The sequence below is a fragment of the Vespula pensylvanica genome, chromosome 7, assembly GCF_014466175.1.
Source record: "Vespula pensylvanica isolate Volc-1 chromosome 7, ASM1446617v1, whole genome shotgun sequence".
Classification (NCBI taxonomy): Eukaryota; Metazoa; Arthropoda; class Insecta; order Hymenoptera; family Vespidae; genus Vespula; species Vespula pensylvanica.
In genome coordinates, this window is record NC_057691.1 from 2,453,021 (window position 1) to 2,468,376 (window position 15,356).

At 26.2% G+C, this 15,356-nt stretch overlaps 4 protein-coding genes and 1 long non-coding RNA gene across 9 annotated transcripts; 3 read left to right on the forward strand and 2 right to left on the reverse strand.

Moving 5' to 3' along the window:
• Positions 1–883: 883 nt before the first annotated feature.
• Positions 884–3,677, reverse strand: LOC122630569 (protein aurora borealis). Of its 2 annotated transcripts, XM_043815185.1 has the most exons (7): positions 3,427–3,677; positions 2,878–3,157; positions 2,489–2,783; positions 2,348–2,433; positions 2,049–2,246; positions 1,725–1,935; positions 884–1,636 (listed from the first exon to the last, which is right to left on the reverse strand). In XM_043815185.1, the coding sequence occupies exons 2-7, from the start codon at positions 3,151–3,153 to the stop codon at positions 1,131–1,133; spliced, it is 1,572 nt and encodes a 523-aa protein (XP_043671120.1). In that variant the 5' UTR covers positions 3,154–3,157; positions 3,427–3,677; the 3' UTR covers positions 884–1,130. The 2 variants fall into 2 exon arrangements, with proteins under 2 accessions (XP_043671120.1, XP_043671121.1); XM_043815186.1 differs by lacking the exon at positions 3,427–3,677 and having other exon boundaries at positions 2,878–3,188.
• LOC122630570 lies at positions 1,536–2,716 on the forward strand. The gene is made up of 3 exons (XR_006327517.1): positions 1,536–1,670; positions 1,746–2,007; positions 2,594–2,716. It is a non-coding gene; the product is annotated as an uncharacterized LOC122630570 (long non-coding RNA).
• A 462-nt stretch (positions 3,678–4,139) lies between the features above and the next one.
• Positions 4,140–9,431, forward strand: LOC122630682 (dnaJ homolog dnj-5). Of its 4 annotated transcripts, XM_043815462.1 has the most exons (8): positions 4,140–4,303; positions 4,704–6,240; positions 6,345–6,786; positions 6,860–7,075; positions 7,148–7,377; positions 7,521–7,646; positions 8,313–8,392; positions 8,542–9,431. In XM_043815462.1, exons 2-7 carry the CDS (start codon positions 4,712–4,714, stop codon positions 8,347–8,349), a joined length of 2,580 nt encoding a protein of 859 aa, XP_043671397.1. In that variant the 5' UTR covers positions 4,140–4,303; positions 4,704–4,711; the 3' UTR covers positions 8,350–8,392; positions 8,542–9,431. The 4 variants fall into 4 exon arrangements, with proteins under 4 accessions (XP_043671397.1, XP_043671399.1, XP_043671396.1 ...); XM_043815464.1 differs by having other exon boundaries at positions 7,521–7,656; positions 8,313–9,431; XM_043815461.1 differs by having other exon boundaries at positions 8,313–9,431.
• Positions 9,432–9,695: 264 nt separating this feature from the next.
• On the reverse strand, positions 9,696–10,562 carry LOC122630689 (DNA polymerase epsilon subunit 4). The gene is made up of 2 exons (XM_043815472.1): positions 10,298–10,562; positions 9,696–9,930 (listed from the first exon to the last, which is right to left on the reverse strand). The coding sequence occupies exons 1-2, from the start codon at positions 10,538–10,540 to the stop codon at positions 9,790–9,792; spliced, it is 384 nt and encodes a 127-aa protein (XP_043671407.1). The 5' UTR covers positions 10,541–10,562; the 3' UTR covers positions 9,696–9,789.
• Positions 10,563–10,891: 329 nt separating this feature from the next.
• Positions 10,892–15,149, forward strand: LOC122630681. The gene is made up of 7 exons (XM_043815460.1): positions 10,892–12,306; positions 12,397–12,484; positions 12,584–13,569; positions 13,666–13,879; positions 14,072–14,230; positions 14,381–14,660; positions 14,722–15,149. Exons 1-7 carry the CDS (start codon positions 11,065–11,067, stop codon positions 15,068–15,070), a joined length of 3,318 nt encoding a protein of 1,105 aa, XP_043671395.1. The 5' UTR covers positions 10,892–11,064; the 3' UTR covers positions 15,071–15,149.
• Positions 15,150–15,356: the final 207 nt, after the last annotated feature.

Sequence of the window (15,356 nt, forward strand, 5' to 3'; positions counted from 1 at the left end):
TAAAAAATTCTAGATATTTAAAATCCATTAATTTATATGGTATGAGACATCAAAGTAATATATAAAATCATGACACGAAAAGATAATAAAAGTTCACAAACACAAATAACCCACGAATCACTGTATACGAGCTCGAATTAAAATAATGTCGATACAAACACTGATCGAAGAATTTATTTTTATTTTAATATATTTTTGTCACTTAATAATATAAATATCTTGCCATTTTATTATGTTAATATCAATCACAAATGCATACATTGCATATTAGAGAATATCGACGTCACACACGTCACATATGCTCTGAATGGTTCACAATAACTATACCTCATGTACGAACGCATGCGCAATTGCAAATATGTTTTTAGAGAAAGAAAAAGAACATGTCCTCGTTATAAAGTATTTTCTTTTCTCTCTCTCTCTCTCTCTCTCTCTCTCTCTCTCTCTCTCTCTTTTTTTTTTTTTAAGAAATATTATAGTCAAATACATTCAATTCAAAAATATATACACGTTTCATATCATAAAAAGTATCAATATAACAGTCTTATAATTTATTGTATACATTTTTAATACACAAAAATATTTATTTGAAATGCAATCATATTTAAAAATATATGAAAAATTAAGTTTTTTCATATTTTCAATTCCTTTCTTTTTTCTTTTTTTTCTAACAATATATTTATTCCATAATGGCATCAATAAGTATATTCATCATGAAATGTACATTTCAAATTATAAAAATTAATTATTACTTTACAAAAAAAAATATTTTTTTTATAAATATATTTTCTACAATTATTACTCATTAATTATCAATTATTAAAAAAATTAATACTAAAAATATATATACGTCATACTTATTTAAATATTTACAATACTCATATTGCATTAATAAAGAAATAATAGAGATTTAAATATAAAAAGGAACCATAGTAGTATTAGAAAATGCATATATAAAAGTCAAAATATTAATCATGAAAACTAGTAAAAACTAAATATTCTTATTAACTCATTAATTCTACACATATTATTTAACTCTACTGATCTTTACTTTTATTTAAAATATTCTTATAATTATGAAAAAATACTGAGAATTTAGCAGCAAATCCTCGTTCATATAGAAGATGAATTTAACCAGCCCTTTCATGGTTATATTTTGAAGGTGTAGAACAAACAAAATGTTTAAAATTTTCTTTCCAATCAGAAAGTGGAATTTCATCGTCAGATATTAAAAACTGTTCATTGTAATAAAATTTCTGCTTAACTGAACTACTTTCCATTAGATTTGTTGTACTATTCATGGAATAAGTTTGATATCCAGTGTCTTGAACTATATTAGAAACACTTTGTCTCTCAGACATTCCCAAAAATATATTAGTTTTGTGCGAAGTACAGTTCTCCAATTTATAAGTCTGACTTAAATCAGGCAAGTGTTTCATCTCATTAATATTATTATGATATTTATCTATATCTTTAATCATTTCATTTTTTTTATTGTCTTTGATTAAAGATGTAGAATTTTCCATTACTGAATTCATTTCTACAGATATGTCTGTTCTTATGTTCTCGTGATCATTATTCGATTGATTAAAATTTTCTTTGTTTATATACGAGTTATGTGAAAATAAGACCATATCTAAAATCAATTTATAAAGCATTGATTGTATATGGTAATTATGTTTTTAATATATAATCTCTTGTAATATTTTTTATAGAAAATTTACCTGGTACTTCATTATTTTCAGAAACCTTAATATTCTCTGAAGTAGACATCTCTATGCTTTGACTAAAATCTAATTTTATTGCTGAACGGGAGCGAGTTTTTATATTTTCTGCTGATGTGTTTCTGATATCAAGTATAGAAGATATATTGGGTGATAGATTTTCAGAATTTTGTATAGGTGTTCCATGACGCTGCATTTTGCGTGAAAATTTCTATAAATAAAAAATTTGACTTTGTATATCATATTCTACATTGATTTTTTTTCTGTATAGAAAGTTATGATTGTAAGAAATATATTAAAAACATTAAAAATTTTAATTGATACCTTTAATGGTGTGCCATATATAAACATTCCACTTTCTGGAGGACTCTTACAGAATGTTAAAGAATTGTTCATTTTGATTGGTGAAACTAGCAGAGAATTTTGCTCTTCATCTTCAAGACACTCAGTGTAATTGAAGAATAATTTTCTTCTTAATGAACTTGTACTTAAATTTGCATCATCACTATCTATACTTTGTTCCTAATTTTGCATACAAAATATTCATGTAAATTATAGAACAAATATTTTAACACAAAAACAGAATAAAATGTATCAAAATTTCTAGTCTACTATCAATGTACCTCGTTAAACGTAAAATAAGGTTTTAAAGCTTCTTCAACATTTTGAGGTAATTTTGGAGGAAGAGATAAAATTGTTTGACATGTACCTAAAAATAATGATATAATTATATTGAAAAAACATTATTTACTTATATTTAATACCATCTTTTTTTGTTGTTTTAAAAGAATCTTTAATTATATTTGATTTATCAGTAAGCCGTTTAGGAGTATCCATTTTAATGTCTACTTTATATTCTTTTTTCTTAGATTCCCATGGGCTAGGTATTATCTCATTTGTCATAAAAAATTTATCAATTGCTGCCTGAGCTTTTAATTCAATGTCTGGATCTACATTATATATTTGCTCTAAAGGAAATTCTTCTATTTCTGCTGGTTTTATTAGAGCTAATTCTTCTACGCTCCATGCAAATTCAGGTGATTGTTGGAGATTAGAAACCTTTACATTAAAAATGATATAATTTATATTATTATTATAGATTGTCTATGACTGATATGATTAATCTCCTTATATAATAAATATATGTTATCACCTTATTAAAAACACTTGGACTGATAACAGACATGTGCAATCTACTTGTCAAATCATTTTCAAATGGATTCCTTGCAATGAACTTTGTTAATCCTGATGGTGGTGTGATATGATTTGGTAAATGTGTAAAACGACCTGCATTCTTTTGATATATTGTTTGTTTATGTCTATTTTCATTTTGTTTGATTGGAGATTCGTATATTTTCGTACTATTTGTTAAAGTACCATCATACTTAATTTTCGTTTTGTTTGGTGTTGATAACTTTGACTGACTCATTTCACTAAAATTGTTTTTAACTGTGCAAACGTCTTCTTAATAATAAAAAAAAAAAAAGAGAGGGAGATAAAACATTAAATTTAACAGATAAAAAAAATTAAACTCTGCTTCAATGAAGGTTTGAATTCAACTAGTGCACACAATTGCTACTAATTGTTACGAATTGAATGTCACATAAACGTTATATTTATAATAACAAATTCATGATCTTCATATGATTCTAATCAAATAAAGAAAAATAAATTATATTATGAAACATTACAGAAGACATACCGTTTTTAAGAAATAGTAAGAATCAGTGAACGAGATAAAATATATGAAATAATGATACACATAAATAAAATGAATTCTAATATGCATTTGTCAATTTAAGTTAACGATTATTACGTTTTAATTATGTTTTGGTAATTATTAAGCTTGGTTAAATATTTTTTTATATATTTTCCAAGTATTTAACAACAATATACGAATTATTTGAAAACCACCACGAGTCTATTCACTCGTTTGAAATTCACCAATAAACTGCAGCATAGTAAATAAAGGTTATCGTTGATTAGTGCAGTTTAAAGTAACTAGATTCAAATATAACTGACTTTAAAATGTCTAATCAGAGAGTTTTATTTTAATATATATGGTATTTTTAATAAATATTGAAAAAATTAGCATCTTCATTCTTTAATCAAATATAATAATGTTAAATAATAAAAATTCTATTTTCGCACGCGCGTTCTTTAATGATATAATTTAAAAACGTTGTAACTTTACTGCGGTATTATTCTTTTATTACTAGAATTAATTTATTGTTTATCGATATCATAATATATTATTTTAAATGTTTCATTAATTTTTAAATGTTATATTGATAAATTCATTATTCTTTAAATGTATTGAATATTTATAGATTAATATTTTAATAGAAGAAAAACACACACGCACATATACATAGGGAAGATTTTTATTCGTACTATCTGTTTAGAAACTTACTTCTTAGTACGTATCATACGGATAAATATAATGACCGATTCTGCGCCAACCGCATGGTATATAGCGTAAATTGTGCATTGCATATTTTTAAATATAATGCATTAAATAAATAACTATTTTGATTGCGATGTAAAATTATCCTCACAAAATACATTAGCTGGCAAATGTGAGTACCGTGCTCTTATATTTCTTTACACAGTGTTAAGAGCTACTGTTTTAGGTTACCAAAGTTGTTTGAGATGTTATCTTTATTACGAATATTTCTCGTATCATGCATCATTTTTTTTTAATTCTATATACATCTGTTACTATTTATTACTTGTTTAAGTAAAAATTATTTATATTAAGTTTTGTTAATACGGAAGTGAGATACAATTTTTAAGATTATTGTTGCAATATACCTTATTTCATAAAATAGCAATTTTATTATGCACATATTTGCTTATGTGCATTTAAAAATATATATTTGTATTTAATTGCATGAAAATATTATTAAACATAATTCCTTTAATCTGATAGACCTTAAAAAACTAAAGAATATGTTTTGTATGTTTTTATATACATAGAACCTAAAATGGCAGAACAGCAACAACCAACTCCTGATTTTAAACGCATGTCTTTGGATAAGATAATAGAGGCAATGACTGCTGATTTAGAAAGTTCTAATGGCCATTATGTTCAGTTTGGAATATCACCACAACAAACTCCACCGCATAATTGGAGTGACTATCCTTCTGCTCAAACAAGACATTATATTGGTAGTCGACCTCCACATCCTATCCAATCTCCACAAAGCGTGCAATCTATGAGTCCAATTGCAACTTCTTTATATATGCAAGATATGCCAAATTATGATAATACTAATACCGATTCTATTTATTTTCCACCTCAAACTGTAAATCATTTAGGTATTAACGAAAATAATGATTTAGTGGGAACTTTTGATGTTGGTGGAGGAAATTATATCAATGTTATTTATGGAAATGCATCACAAATAATGGCAGAACAATGTCAGCTTTCAAATATGACACCTTATAAAAATCAAGGTGTAATGGACAGAGAATATGGACTTTTTAATGATCAACGTATGAATATACCATCTGATATGCCAAATCAAAATTTTAATGGGAAACAACTAATTGATAATCTTGTCTGTAATTGGGTACCAAATCAATCAGGAACATATAGTCCTTTTGGTGGTTCTCCAAATGTAACACCAGTACCACAATCTAATACAGATGTTAGAGATTCTGAAGATTTACCTAGAAATATATCAGAGAGTCACTATAAAAGACCACGAATGGTAGCAGAAGTAAAACCTATGCGTCCTTCTTATTCAGATGTATTAACAAAATCAGCACCAACTCCACCTTCTCCATTAATTCTACCATCTACGAAACCTAAAGTTGAATCTGTGACCAAAAAAGTTACTAATAAGAGTTCTAAAAATAAAATTAAACCTACATCATTAAAGAGGCAGAATTCATCAGGGAGTGATGATCACAATTCCCCAAAATTTCAAGTTCCCAAAAAAGTATTAGAAAAAAATAATTCTAATCTTCCAAGACGATGGGTTTCTTTAGATAATCTTGGTTCACAAACTGAATCTCATGAAATAAATACTTTTGATAGATCAGATCAGTTTGAAAAGAAAAAAGTTTTGAAAACTTCTAAAAAAAATGACAAAAATGAGACGCTTAACAATTCAAAAATTCAAAATAATAACTCAAAAACGACTGGCAATATTCCAAAACGTCCAATACAAATTAATAACAATTTAAATACAATCAATAATTCCAGTCAAACAATCTCACCTGAGAAAATTGAAAAAAATCAGCAGCAAAATAATAAAATTAATAAAGATGATAAAAAAGTGACTAAGGAAAGAAATTCTAAGCGCTTCCAAGCTGAAAAAGCACAGCAGATTAAGAAAGGTCAAAGAAGTCGTAGAAAAGAATATAGAGAATCTCCTATTAAGGATCTATGTAAAAATTTAAATAAATATGCAAGTCGATGGAGTAAAATTGTGTTAAAGATTTTCTATTGGTTATTACACTTAATATCAGATGTAGTTAGTATGAGTGCCAATCTTGTTATTCAACTGTAAGTATTAATAAAAGAAATTAATTTATTTATAGATATACATATGTATATATATAAATCATACATGCACATATATGTGTTTCTATAATTTATATATTTTTCAGTGGCAAATGTGCTTGGTACCACTCTATACTTTATTTAAAATACTCATGGGTTTATGTAGTAACAATGTTTTCAAAAATACGTATTCTTAATGCTTTTGGCAAACAATTAGATTATTGGTTTGGAAGTAGTAAATTTGCTTTTTGGCGTAAAATGAAGACAGAAAATGAAGACAAAGAAGAAAATTCAAATTGGATACATGGTGGACTTGAAGCTAATATTGCATTACCTAGTACTGGAGAAGAAGCTATGAAGAGATTATTAGCTTGTAAAGGCAAAGATCCTTATAGTATACTTGGTGTTACACCAACATGTTCTGATGATGATATTAAAAAATATTATAAGCGCCAAGCCTTTTTAGTGCATCCAGATAAAAATAATCAACCAGGAGCAGAAGAAGCATTCAAAATATTAGTTCATGCTTTTGATATAATTGGAGAACCAGTAATATTTTTGTTATTTGCAAATTGATAATTTTACAATATTTATAAATTGTCTAAAAACAATATTTTTTCAGGAACGAAGACAAGCATTTGATCAAACAAGACAGGTTGAAGCTGCTTGGGGTGAATTAAGTGATTTGTTATCCCAATTACATAGAAAAATGGAACAAGCAGCAAATACAATAAGGTGTACAAACTGTGGTTTGAGGCATAAACGAGTTCCGACTCAACGTCCTTGTTATGCTGCCCGGTTTTGTGCACAGTGTAAGATACGCCACAGTGCAAAAGAAGTCCGTATTTAATCGCAATTATTTACTTCTTTTTTTTTTGTACTTATAATCTAATTATCTACATTTAATTAGGGTGATATATGGGCAGAATCTCGATTAATGGGATTTCTTTGGCATTATTATGCTTGTATGGAAGGTGCAGTGTACGATGTCACTGATTGGGCTGCTTGTCAGGCCGGTAATTTAAAGCATCTTAGAGCAAACACACATAGCGTTCAATATAGAATTGTACTAGGTCAACGTCCACCGCCACAGACTTCTAACAGTGGTAAAAAACGACAACAAATGGATCCAAATACAAGGTAGAAATACACATAACTAACACTTTAAAGAAAAACGAATAAAAAAGATATTTTATATATTTTTTTTTTACATATAAATAAATAAACATAATAAACTTTTTAAATTAAATTAAATTAAAAGCTTTTTATCTCTTTTAATACAGTGAAGCAGATTTTGAAGAATTTTTAAATAATCTATACAACCATAGCAAGCCTGGTAATCCTAATACATCAGCAGAGCAAAGTTCCTTTAGAGGAGATTGCAGAAGACGAAAAACCAAACGCAAGAAGTAAGCTAATGTACGCGAAGCTTTGAGATCTTATGATATTTCCTATATATGATTACTGAGTAACACATACTGGTTTGAACTTCTTTTTCTTTTTTGAGTGATTGTCATCATAACGACAAGTACAGATCTTGAGAATGTAGTGTGTCTTCAGTGACTGATACTCTCAATCTAATATTCTAAAAGTATATGACTCAATTAGAGTACATAACAAATCGTGCAAAAAAAGAATTATGATTTGCATTAGAAAAATACTCTTGAGAATAATAAATTTTTAAAATGTTTAGATGCATCAAGTGCAAAAAGTGTCAAACAAAACATGTAGAAAAACATGAAAACAGAAACAAATGTGCATCTTGATTTTGTTGTACATATTTAAAATAGCTTGTACTTTTCTAATGAAAAAGATATAGCTTTCCTTCTTCTTCTTTCTTTTTTTTTTTCTTTTTTTTTTTTTCTTTTTTATAAACCTCTGATCAAGACTTACACTATAATAATATGACATACTATGCTTTCAGTACAATTATTAAGATAAATAATTTTATGTTTAAAGGTATAAAACTATTAACAATAAAAGTTTTATAATCTACATTACATATTTTTCCGTTTAAAACAAACCAATATTGAAATTAATTGCTAATATACATTCATTTTTTTAATCATTTATAGTTGTGGAAAGATTGCATTAACAGTTAATTTATTGTAACATTGAAAAGTTACTAATGCTAGATTTCTTGCATCACACACAGGTACGTAATTAGTAGATTTTAAGAACATTTATTTGATTTAAATACGACAACGTTTTACAAGGAAAAACAATCTAAAATCTCCAATGAATTTTATTTTATTTTAATTAACGTATTATACAATATTAATTTGTATATTATTCTATACATAGAAATATTTACTAAGTACATGTTAAATGAACGTGATGTGGAATTAAAACATTCTTAAAAAGATGATTACTTTATTTAAAGATACTCAGAATGATTTCAATTAATATTAATATTAATTAATACCCCACTCTTTAATATAATATATTTAAAACATTTGATTTTCTTTTTCTGTATGCAGATGTTTTTAAAAAATATTAAATCATTGCATAGTCTCTTTTGTTGTATGATGATTTTATACTATTGTGGTAACTATCATAATCCATGATCTCTATTATTTATAATTATTAGATTAATTATCGGAATTTTGCAAATGTAAGACTGATTTTCTTCTTCTTTGTTAAGCATATGTTGTATTAGCATTTAGAAAATTTGACAGAAAATCTACTGAAAAAATTGAATGAATCTTAAAGGTATAGTTAACAACTCTGCAAATGTTACATATATATAGAATTAATTAGAAAAGTATAACATGTACAAATTTTTTCAGCATTGTACAAAGTGCATTATAAGTTAAGGTGCTGAAAGTAATATAAAAAGCAGAAATATTTGATAATTGTAATTTACAGAGTATAATTGCAGAAACAAGAAATAACAATGGCTAAAAGTATTATTTCAATGATGGTATTATAAACTTTTTTGACACGTACGTATGTATATGTATACAGATCAATGGTAGATCATTGCATTATAATTAATTTGAATTGTGAGAGTGCCAAAGTATGCCAGAATTTCATATTCATGTTCATTTAAGAATTTTTTTTTATATATTTAATTAAATTAAAGCTTCCTTATTTGTACTGCCATAAATTATAAAGTGCTTTGTATATGCAAATATATCAGCTATTAACATGTATACCATATGAATTTACAATAAAGCTATAAATTAGATGTACAAGCTATACTATATATTGTAACATATACTTTTTCTTTAGTAATATAGATATTATCTATACCTTACCTTTCTATAAACATAACAATCTCTATAAATATAAAAATATTAACAAAAAATAATTTTTGAAATCATATATAAAAGCTTTCCATTATTTTTTAATTAATACAAGTTATTTATTAATGTTTTTATGAAAATGCAAACAATAAAATATAAAAAATATAGAATATTTGTACGGACTTATTTTAATTATAAAAACAATTAAAGTTAGAAAATATAAAAATATTTATTAAACAATTTTTTGTTATATTACATAACTTCTTACTAATTAGAATATAAATTAAGAAAATTACTTCCTAATTTACTCAAGCATTTCTTCTAAAAACACAAGCGCATCTACATTATTAATTGCATTTTCAATATCTCGTTTTTGGACTGTTTTTTTTTTTGTTTGTACAGTATATTTATAGGCTTCCTTTGCCAATGAATCAATAAAAAGTTCCTGTAAGAAAATGAATTGACGGATACACAAAAATAATTCTAGAATATACAAACAAAAATATATATATATACATACATACAGATATATATATAAATATATATATCTATATATATTTATGAACTTAGTTATTTACTCTTACAACTGTTGAACTCAAATTAACTAAACTCAAACTTATAATACTAACAAACTAATTAAACTCATATCTTATAATATAATTCTAATCTAATCTAATCTAATAAATATTTTTTTTATTTCATTACACAAATACGTATTTACGATAGAATTATACAAAGTTAAAGTATAAAATCGTTAATTGATAATAAGTTTAGTAAAATGTATAGGGAAAAAATATTGAAATAGTTATTACCGTCGATTTTGCTATTAAAAATACTGCCTCCTGATTAACCAAATTTACATCGGGGTCCATTTTAATAATATTTCTTACTCTGCCTATAGGAAGTCTTACTAATTTCTCTCTTTGTTCTTCATCAGCCTGAAGAGCAGTATCGGTCTCTTCTTGAGAATCTTGCAAATTTTCAACACCATTACTGATATTACTTTCATTCAATTCTCCCTCGTACGTCAAATCATCAACCTTGGCATTCGCCATGTTTATAGAAATTTGTTCTTTACAGTATAACAAAATAACAACTTCAAATACCCTAGGTGTACATACGACATATGTCAAAATTTTTAATTTACATTATAGCCAAAGATATAGCAGTAATATCATATTCAATAAATGTAATGCAAGTTTTATAAAATGATTAAAAAATTTTTACTTTATTTGACGTTAGATGCAACTTATAATAATTTGTTTTTATGATATATAAATATATATATCAATTAAAATAAATAATTAACGAAGATTATTGATTTTCTACGGAACAGTTTGGTCTGGTTTGGTTTTAAATTGCCGCGCATTAAAGATTATTTTAAACTATAGAACAATATGGAATGAAGTTTGTTATGTTAGTAAATATAATGATATTCTGTGTGTCCTCTAGAGGGCACCACTAATAATATTTTTGAAATATATGTACATATATACATACTTTTTGAGCGCGTTTAACTGTAAAGTGGTAAACCGTCAATCTTTTTACCTCGAAAAACATTTCTTAAATTTAATAAGAAATGTGTGACCTTATAGATTTAGACAATTCCACGGGTACTTCATTGAATACAAAATTAGCATCGCCGTTAATCCCGGTACCTTCAAATATAGAACAGAGAAATTTAAATGTTTGTTGTGATAGGAATAATACATTGATAATAGAAAAACGTGAAAGTTTAGGTAACAATCCTTTTGATATGCTGCTACATAAAGCGATAGAATATGTTAATAAGGAAGAAGATCCATTTGAAATAGTATATGAAAAAGCTTTAAAGGGAACTGACATTACTGTATTAGAAGATAAGAACATTAATATTACAGATGATTGCAAAGCTACATACACACAATTTTCGTGCAAGTTAAAAGAAGGTAAAACGTTGGATGAATCTTTCCCAAATCCTGATCTTATAAAATCTACAGCTGAGATAAAGTCATTAAATTCATCGATATTAAATCATTCTGCAATGAATGATACATTGTATGAAACAAATTATAACAGAGAAAAAAATGAAATTAAATGTATGGTTCAACATAAAATACCATCACAGATACAAGAAACTGAAAGTGATATGAAAAACTTAATACCAATAAATATAAAGTCAATACAAATGCGTTCATATTCTCAAGGTGATATAGCACATGAATGCAAACAGCTGTTAAAATATAGATCAAATTCTGTGACAGAAACATTAAAAACTGACAGAGTAAATATAAATGATACAGACAGCAAGTCTTCTTCAATATTTAATGATCAATTAAATAAAGGCTTCTTAGAAGATCAATATAATGATGTCTCTGTATTTTCTACTATATCAAACATTTCTAGTATTACAAGAAATTCTGGTTCCTTAACACATAATTCTATGGCCTCAATGATATCAAATAATACTATGAATTTTGCTTTCTTAGATAATTGTTCTTCATTGGTATTTTGTGATACAAAATTAAATGAAAGGGTGAATAGTCCTATGAATAAAGTATCTGTAAGTTCTGGAACATCATTACCTATTACACCAGCTCAAAAACAGATTGATATATCCGTTTTAGCACAAAAACTGAATGAATTAAAATTGAAGACATCAGAATTACAAATTTCGCAAAAACATAATAATGAAAGTGATAATCAACATATAAATACAAAAACAACATTTGATGTTAATGATAAATTGCTTGATATTGATGCTTGTATACCTGAAATTACATTTTCTAAGTTATCTAATAGCAGTACCAATTCAGATGCTTCTTCTGATTCTAATTTTCTTGTATGTAAATAAAAAATTATTCATTAATTTTATTTACTTTAGAATATTTTGTTTCTTTAGATTAAATTTTATATATTTATTGTTTTACAGAAAAACAATAACGTAAATAAATCAATATTAAATGAAGCTAAAGCTCTTGCGAAAACATTTGAAGAATATGCAGAAAAAGCTTCAGGGTGTATGTATACTTTTTTTACTATTTGCTATCTCTATATTATATTGAATTCTTATCATTTATTTGTACTGTGAATATAATTTTATGTTTCTATAATAACAGCAAATTCAGATGAACTAATTATAGATGATCCTATGTGGACTTCAGAATTATTGCCAGCATTTGAAGATGACATAGTAGATGACTTAATTGAAGTACCATCTTTTAATGCTACTAATAGGGAAGAGAAGTTTAATGACATGTTATGTTCTAATAGCAATATAAATGATAAAACAAAATCACAGAATAACATTAAACAAAATATAGAAATAGTTCCTTTTAGTCAAATTATTGCTGATAAAAAAGCTACATCCACATTATTACTTGATCTTAAAAAAATAGTTAGAACAGAAAACAATTCTGAGGCTAACAGACTACTTGAAAATTTGGAGAAAGTTTTAGGAATTCAATCCAGCAATGATATTGAATTATTATCTGCATATTTGCAAACAACAAATGATTCAGAAACTATCAAAAATACAGGAGAAGAAAAACATGATAAGAGTCATGTGGATGATTTAAAAATTCATGAAATAGAAATTAACAAAGAATCATGTTGTAATAACAAAATAAATAGATGTGAAGTATTCAATGACAGTAAATTATTAATAATGGAAAATAAAATACAAAATGATTTACCATTAGTAAATGCACAAACAGAAATTTCTCCAAAGAAAGAAAGATCTGTTGATACAGAAAAAGAAGAAAACGAGATTGATATTAACAATTCTACTCAAGAAAATATGGAAACAAATAAAGAAGAAAATAATAAAACAGAGAGTAATGAAAAAGTTGCAGTAGAACTGCTTATCAATTTAGGTAAAGTATTAAGTGGACAATCTAACGAATCAGCAACACTGAATTTGTTAAAGAATTTAGGGGAAGTATTAAATTTAGTGTCAAAAAATAAGCAAGAAAAAAATAATGAACAGGATAATATAACTTCTACTATTGGAAGAACACCAACTAAAGAGAAATCTGGAAATAAAGTACAATCTACAATATCATTAAAAGTGAAACAAAGACGAAGTTTGGATTTAATATCAAAAGTGAGAACTTTAATGGTTTATATTTGTCAAAATATATATATATTTTTTTTCTATGTAAAAAACTTTTTACTATAATTTTAATATTTAATATTATAGGTGAAACCATTTAACCAGAAAGCATACAGGAGGAGTGCTTGTGTAAATAGTACATCTCCTAGTAAAAAACTGCAAAATTCATTGCTATTTAAAGATAATAACAAATCTCAATTAAGTAAGACTAAAAAGCGTTTTCCTAGTGATCCAGGTTCAATTAATTTGATCTCATCTAGAAAAGAAGTTGCTGCTAACATAGGAGATCAGCAAATTATTGGTAAATATTAGCATCCACTAATATCCAGTATTAAATCCCTTGTAATATATTATATCACTGTTAATCCTTAATGTTCAAAAAATTCTGATAAAGCTGGTTATACTTATACAATGATGTCTCTACAGCAGAGTTTTTTAACCATTAAAGAGTAAATATAAGATTAAAAATTTAATGAATTAAATTTCCTTTTAGGTATACACAAAGTAAATACAGAAATAAATAATCCAAAAGAGAAACCACCTATCAAATTAGTTGTCAGAAATCAATTAAAAAACAAATCAAAATTTGAAGCTGTAAATAGAAAAGGTCCTATGAAAGCAGTTATTCCAATAGGAAATATGCAAAGAAAAGGTATATATATATATATATATATATATATATATATATATATATATATATATAGAGAGAGAGAGAGAGAGAGAGAGAGAGAGAGAGAGAACGAAAAAACTAAACATAAAATATATAAATAGATAAAATTTTTCATTTAAATCCATATTTTAGGTATAACTACACCTCCGAAATCACCTAAGAATGTACAACCTTGCATTAAAATATTCAGTAGCACACCCAATTCAATGGAAAATGAAATTGACTTTAAAAAATCTCCTAAATTAAAACCAATGGCATCATCGACACCAGACTCTCTTAAACATAAATCTGTTGTACAATTGCCAATGATTCAACGTTGTGACAAGATCAATGCTTCGTGCGATATATCGCCGATAAACGTACAGGAGGAAATAACTAGTGATAAATGTAAAATTTATCTTAGTCCAAAAAGGTGAGAACAAAAAGAAAACAATCGTAGTAAATATTATTAAATACTTCTTGTTTATCTACAGAGTGAGTAAATGTTGTTCTCCAAGAAGAGGGATGCCTAAAAGTCAAATAAGAGAATCTAGTATTCCAAAATATTCTACGTCTCCCGGTATTCCTGTAAGAATCCCATCGCAAGATATTAATAAATCACAAGAAATGACACTATCGTCGCAAAGTTTATCTAGAAAAGAAGAAAATATTTATAAAAAATCACCGATGACTAATAAAAAGATCGGAATAACAGAACAGAAAAGTCCGTTAAAAGATAGTAATCATATTGTTACCAAGGGAAAACCATTAAATTTAACTTCTAAGCTTCGAGGAAGCAGTAATAAAATTATTGGAAGTGAAAAGGAAAATACGTTTTCATAATATTTATGGTGAAAATCAAATCAAGGCATAAATCATTATATACTACATTAATGTTTTTTTCAAATTCCTTTTAGTCATATATTTTTCTCCGAGGTAAAATTTTTGTATTCATTTTATAATAAAACCATTTAAAAATGAATAAAAGACCATATAATCACAATGCGCATTGGTAATATAATATAAACTGACAACGTGCACATGTCGATATTTGGTGTTGTAAATTATCATCAGAGAAAATGGAAAGTTCTATTGTACAAACGGTAGATACCGCTAGAAGGACCGCAAT

Coding starts and splice junctions, on each gene's coding strand:
- LOC122630569 (XM_043815185.1), bottom strand. CDS start 3,153: ATGAGTCAGTCAAAGTTATCAACACCAAACAAAACGAAAATTAAGTAT. Junction 2,434..2,488: donor TAAAACAACAAAAAAAGATG/GTATTAAATATA, acceptor CATTATTTTTAG/GTACATGTCAAACAATTTTA. Junction 1,637..1,724: donor TGAAAATAATGAAGTACCAG/GTAAATTTTCTA, acceptor AATTGATTTTAG/ATATGGTCTTATTTTCACAT.
- LOC122630682 (XM_043815461.1), top strand. CDS start 4,712: ATGGCAGAACAGCAACAACCAACTCCTGATTTTAAACGCATGTCTTTG. Junction 7,378..7,520: donor CAAATGGATCCAAATACAAG/GTAGAAATACAC, acceptor CTTTTAATACAG/TGAAGCAGATTTTGAAGAAT. Junction 7,647..8,312: donor CGAAAAACCAAACGCAAGAA/GTAAGCTAATGT, acceptor AATCATTTATAG/TTGTGGAAAGATTGCATTAA.
- LOC122630689 (XM_043815472.1), bottom strand. CDS start 10,540: ATGGCGAATGCCAAGGTTGATGATTTGACGTACGAGGGAGAATTGAAT. Junction 9,931..10,297: donor TTTTAATAGCAAAATCGACG/GTAATAACTATT, acceptor ATTTTCTTACAG/GAACTTTTTATTGATTCATT.
- LOC122630681 (XM_043815460.1), top strand. CDS start 11,065: ATGTGTGACCTTATAGATTTAGACAATTCCACGGGTACTTCATTGAAT. Junction 13,570..13,665: donor GTTTGGATTTAATATCAAAA/GTGAGAACTTTA, acceptor TTAATATTATAG/GTGAAACCATTTAACCAGAA. Junction 14,661..14,721: donor ATTTATCTTAGTCCAAAAAG/GTGAGAACAAAA, acceptor GTTTATCTACAG/AGTGAGTAAATGTTGTTCTC.